This window comes from Schistocerca serialis, chromosome 3 (assembly GCF_023864345.2).
Source record: "Schistocerca serialis cubense isolate TAMUIC-IGC-003099 chromosome 3, iqSchSeri2.2, whole genome shotgun sequence".
NCBI lineage: Eukaryota > Metazoa > Arthropoda > Insecta > Orthoptera > Acrididae > Schistocerca > Schistocerca serialis.
Window position 1 is genome coordinate 33,250,115 of NC_064640.1, and position 6,121 is coordinate 33,256,235.

Sequence of the window (6,121 nt, forward strand, 5' to 3'; positions counted from 1 at the left end):
ACAATTCTGTATTTTTCATTTGAATATAATAAACACTTCAGGTAAGTAGAGTGTACTGTTTTGAATTTAACAGCAATAGTGATGCAAATTTTGCAAGAAAATGTTGTTACAAAAATGCTTTTAAGCCCAAACCCAATGTGAGCTTCAATATTTTTGGAATCATGCCCTTGAAGTAACACCTTGGAACCACATCAAAGCGACATTTACCTTTCAAAATCATTATGGTGTCTCTCAAATTACAAAATATTGTTATGATATTCTTGAATTAACGAATTACACAAGTAAAATTGAGGTCACTCTTATAAACTATTACATTTCATTCACAGCTTACATCATAGTCCAGCAGGATTACAATTGTAATATATTCTGATTAAAATTATGTTTCTGTGCACAATGTACAGCTGCTCTTCCTATGCCGTACGTAAGATAATGTGAATCCCTGATTCGGTGTAGACTGGTCCACTAAGCTCGCTCACTCTAAGAGCAAATGCAGCCTCTTCAAATGGTTCCTGCATAACACCTCGACCAAATGTGCCCAAGTATCCACCCCTCTTTGCTGAACTGTAGTCTGAATACTTCTGTGCCAGTTCTGCAAATGATGCCACTCCTGTTACTATACACTCAATAAATAACCTGATGAGACATAGTGCATGCTTTTTGGAGCATGTAATTTTTTTCTTTCTCCAAGAAGACGGCCTCCTTGAGTTCTTATGCTTCACAAACAAATGACTGCATTCAACTTCTTCTGGGCCACTGCTTGGTACTGGGGCAGCAGGTCTGCTTGGAGGATTCCACTGGCTCTCATTAGTAAATTTATTATAGTAGTAATACTGTCCATATTTCTTGCTCAAACGTTTTCCCCATCCTGGTGGTAGTTCTTCCTGTTTCATAATGAATCTTAGAGGTAATTAAATCCCTTGTGGAATTAGTTGTAAATCTGAAACACAGAGAACAATAGCATGGTGAATAACCACAACACTCACAAACAGTTACATATGAGGTCAGAAATTAACAAAAGTGTGGAATATAGGACAATATATTTGATACCTAGTTCAGGAAAAATTCTACTAAGAATAAAGAATAGATGATTGCAACATATCATTGAGAGCAAATAAGATGAAAAAACAGTTCAGCTTCAGAAGGGATAAAGGTACAAAAGATGCAATTGGACTGTTACAAATAACTGAGGAAGATAGACGTTTTTGTTGACTTGGAAGAAACCTTTAATAGAGTTTGATTGTATTTAGGTATTGTGAAGCAGTTTGAAGTTAACTGGAAAGAAAGGAGACTGATAAGCAAACTGTGTATGATACAACAACTAAAAGTAAGGATAGGAGATGAGATGACAGAAGAGATTAAAGTTGAAGGGATGGTAGGCAAAGTTATGGCCTTTCACCAATTCTGCTTAACATCTGTTTAGGTCATTTAGTAGTAATAGTAATAGTAGTAGTAATAGTAGTAGTTATAGTAGTTGCATTTATACATGCATGGCTTTTACACAATCAGAAACTGTATACAGACATTTACGTACTTAAAGGTTGCTGACTTGCTTCCATTATATTGACAATACCCCTATGATCAACTCAGCCTTCCTCTTCAGGTATGTGGACTCCAACCAAACTCTGAACTATAGTTGACCTCAGGCTGCTATTTATAGCAAAGTTCAATCCTTGATGTGCAGTGTGCCCTTTCATGCTGTTTTGTTTTTCAGAACTCACAATATTTGGTGAAACACGAATTCTCTCAGCATTTTCCAGCTGCAGTGGATGTGATTGCCAGCAAGATTTTAACAAATTGGGACCAGGACCCCAACCGTTAATTAATGCATGGTTATTGGGTTCTTCGCTATCTTAATTTTGATACACTCCTTAATTATACTGTCATAGAAACTTGGTGTTTTCAAAACAATAGTGGTCTGATCATATTTTGTTTTATGATTATATTCAAAACAGTACTGTTGATTTATTTGGTTGTCTTATTTGGGTATGTCACTGATGTTCCTTCAATCTTTCCTCAATTGTTCTGATGATCTCCCCAACGTAAGACTTGCCACATTCACACAGGATGTGATACACTCCTGGCTTTCAGAGACCTAGCTCATCTCTAACATTACAAAGAGTACTGCTTATCTTAGTTGAAGGTGAGACGTATCAAGTTGGAATCTAACCACACTTTTACGTATCTACTCTCAAGAATAATTAAATTTTTTTTTCAGATATTCATTGTGTATCTAAAGCAGTTGCACACATAACAGGTTATATGTATGGGAATATGTCAAAATGTTATTTATGCAAAACCTCATTCAAACATATATTTCAATTGTTTATATTCCTGATCACAATGATAACTTGGCTTTAATATAAACATGAGGAACTAAAACTTACGGATAAATGAATTTATGATAATGGCATATGATTGAGAAACATTTTGAGCTCATCAGCAGTGCAGGAGGTATTTTTGCCACTCATTCGAATGCAGATACTCCCACTTTCCAGAACATGTTCTGTAATTACCTGTAATCAATTAACTTACAAAATAATTGACATAGAAGGTTTGGACCCTCAAAATGTCGATCACTTATTATGCTTTGATAACAGCAAGATTCTGAATTTTGACAATATAATTTTATTGCTGTATCTTTTCTGATTCAGACAACACTCTCACTATCTAATTCAGTTAATAATTAAGAATATGAATAATTTTGGATCATAATATATTTATTTTAAGGTTGTTGCCATACTCGTAATTAGGGGATTTCAGACGACCTGTAATAAAAATGTTCCATATGCTTTTGAAAATTAATAACATGAAACATTTTTATAAACCAAAGAATAGTAAAGTCTTAGAATCCATGCAGAATAGGAACATCTAAACCAGCCAAATTTCAAAGCATTATGTAGTTTCAGAATTCACGTTGTGTTCCCACACTAGTCTAAATAGTTACCCCTCCACCAAAACTGGCAGTCTGCACCTGGAAATCATACAGGTAACATCTCTTTGTCGGATCACATTAAGCTTGTGACTGACCAGTACATGAATATCATCTATATGTTAGTCTTTGTTAAAGTCTGCATTTCATAATTCTGTGTCGGTTAAGGTTATATTCTGTACCCTGAATTAATACACGCAACAAATGAAGAATATGAAACTGTGTAATATGTTTTTGTCTTAAAATCTTGGATGAACTAGTAAATATTAAACTTGAAATTGCTAATGATCCGCAAACTCCAATTATGGGACTGTGTTATAAATTCTGGTGACAATATTATCAGTTGTGTTTTGTGCACTGCTACTTTCATTGTCTGTCACTGTACATCATGCTGCAATGAAGTTTCATCGCTACTGTGATAAGATTTGCAAAATGAGGGAATCACATCCCTCTATCTGTATAAACTGTGAATTCTGAAACTGCCACTGGATGCATGAGCTCGACCAACAATATGTCCTGGGGCACAGCAGCCAACCAGCATGGATCAGCACAGATATAAACAACACAGCAAGTTGAGACAATGTGGCAATATACAATGTGCCTAGCAGATGATGTGGAGAGGGGGGAGGGAATAACAGTTGACAGTAGCATCCAATATAAAGACAACACTAGGTAACATGTTCCTGTTTATTCACTGTGATCAATCATTTTAGTCAGAATGAACAACTAAATCCTAGCAATACCAACACATTTTCCATAATGTGCATAACCAGTGGGAGGGGGGCCAAGCGGGTACTTCATGCTCACTATAAAAAAATTGAAAATAAATTCGTTAATTTTTGTTGACTCGCATTAAATCATACTTTTCAAAGAGATACTCATGTGTAAGTAGGGTGCAAAATCAGAAAATATCTTTTAGCGCACTCTCAGCAGTATCAGTAATGTGTGCTACCTACAGGACTGTACTTTATGCCCAAGGTAAAAAAAATTAAAATGTAAAATTCATTAATTGTTGTTAAGTTTTACACAAACATACCTTTTAAAGAGATATTGATGTATAAGTAATGTCCTGAACCTGATAATTTTAATTATGACACTCACTGGGGAAAGTGACATCTACTACAAAGACTTAAATTTATGCGCTAAGTTTAACTGAAAAATTTAAAACATTTATATAATCTGATAAAAGAATCCATTAAAAGCAATAAAAAGTTTCCAGAATTCTAAAATATAAAGTAACTGAATAGATAACAATATTTTCAAGAAGTGGGCCAAAATACCTCCCCTTCCACCCCTTTGGTGTTGCAAGGGTTAAAAGTAAAAGACAGTGTGTTGGGTATAACACCAGGTATGTCAGTAAAGGAAAATTTAGAGCTGGTAATAAAAAAGTTTAAGGGACAGTTGAAAGCCAGAATCAAAATACAGGAAAAGAACATGTGTACTAAAATAAACTAATATTATAGTGAGATAAGTAGTATCAGAGAGTGTTTTGACAGTATGTAATCAGAATAGAACAATAGTATGGAAAGTGTAAGTAATGAAGTGGATTCAGTGCAAAACTGTTTATTAGAGAAAAAGGAAAATGTAATAGAAGAGTTTAATATGAAATTTAAGTTATTTGGTGATCAAATGAAGTCAATGAAGTAGAGGCTGATGATATGGGATAAGTGAAAGAACTGTTAACACAAATTTTAACACATGAAAGGATATTCAAGCAGAGTGTGTGGAGGTAATGAGTGACATTCTCGACGCACGTATTATTGATGTTGATCTAGTGTTAGCACAGGCAGTTGTTGATGTAAATACTGATACATAAGAGACTAATAGCAATTAAATAATTTTTGACATAGTGTAAGAAAATATTATTCATGTACAGGATGTGGAGGTTCAATCAGAAAATTATTGCTATAAATATTAATGCTTTAGGTGATACTGAAAGAGGGTGTGTGCTTTTAGTAGATGAGCATACCTCACATGGGCTTCATTTGAACAGACTTGGGAAAAGGTTCCTAGCACAAAAAACTAATTGAAAGAAGCACAGGCAATAGTTTTACTAGAAATTCAACAGTAATGACAAAATTTGTTTCATTGCCAACCACAGAAAGGAAAAATAGTGGTTTTGTTCCACAGAAACACATTCCAGTAATAGCCAACACTCTGATAAGGTCTTTTTTAGGCTAAAGAACAGAAGAGAGCACAGTGTAAATGTTGTACCTTTTGATAATATAACTTGTGTGAAAACTAACATTAAGGAACTAGTTAAGAATACAATTGACAAGCTATATTGTTTAAAAATATTTCATCAGAATATAAGAAGTCTTTTGAATAAAAAAGAAGAGCTGCTGCTTTCACTGCAAGAAACAGCTGACACAGACGGAATTATTCCTGATGTGCTCTGCTTAACTGAACAAAACTTGGAACCCACAGAAATTAATCAGCTACATTTAAATAGTTATAAAATTGATTCTTCCTACTGTCGGAGCAACTTAAGACAAGGCAGAGTGGCAATTTACACATACAATACTATTAGGTCACAAGTTATAGATGCGCACTACTGGCCACTAAAATTGCTACACCACGAAGCTGACGTGCTACAGACACAAAATTTAACCGACAGGAAGAAGATGCTGTGATGTGGAAATGATTAGCTTTTCAGAGCATTCACACATGGTTGGTGCCGGTGGCGACACCCACAACGTGCTGACATGAGGAAAGTTTCCAACCGATTTCTCATACACAAACAGCAGTAGACCGACATTGCCTGGTGAAACATTGTAGTGATGCCTCATGTAAGGAGGAGAAATGCATACTATCATGTTTCCGACTTTGATAAGGGTTGGATTGTAGCCTATCGCAATTGCGGTTTATCATATCGCGACATTGCTGCTCGCGTTGGTCAGATCCAATGACTGTTAGCAGAATATGGAATCGGTGGGTTCAGGAGGGTAATATGGATCATCGTGTTGGATCCCAATGACCTCGTATCACTAGCAGTCGAGATGACAGGCATCTTATCTGCATGGCTGTAACGCATCGTGCAGCCACGCCTCAATCCCTGAGTCAACAGATGGGGACGTTTGCAAGACAACAACCATCTGCACGAACAGTTCGACAACGTTTCCAGCAGCATGGACTATCAGCTCGTAGACCATTGTTGCAGTTACCCTTGATGCTGCATCACAGACAGGAGCG

The 6,121-nt window shown here is 35.8% G+C and overlaps 1 protein-coding gene across 1 annotated transcript; it reads right to left on the reverse strand.

Annotated features, from left to right (window-relative positions):
* Window positions 1–410: 410 nt before the first annotated feature.
* Window positions 411–890, reverse strand: LOC126471523 (peptidyl-prolyl cis-trans isomerase NIMA-interacting 1-like). The gene has a single exon (XM_050099745.1). The coding sequence runs from the start codon at window positions 888–890 to the stop codon at window positions 411–413; it is 480 nt and encodes a 159-aa protein (XP_049955702.1).
* Between the last annotated feature and the right edge of the window lie 5,231 nt (window positions 891–6,121).

Bases quoted from the DNA above. Each gene is read 5' to 3' on its own strand.
- LOC126471523 (XM_050099745.1), bottom strand. From the start codon at position 890: ATGAAACAGGAAGAACTACCACCAGGATGGGGAAAACGTTTGAGCAAG.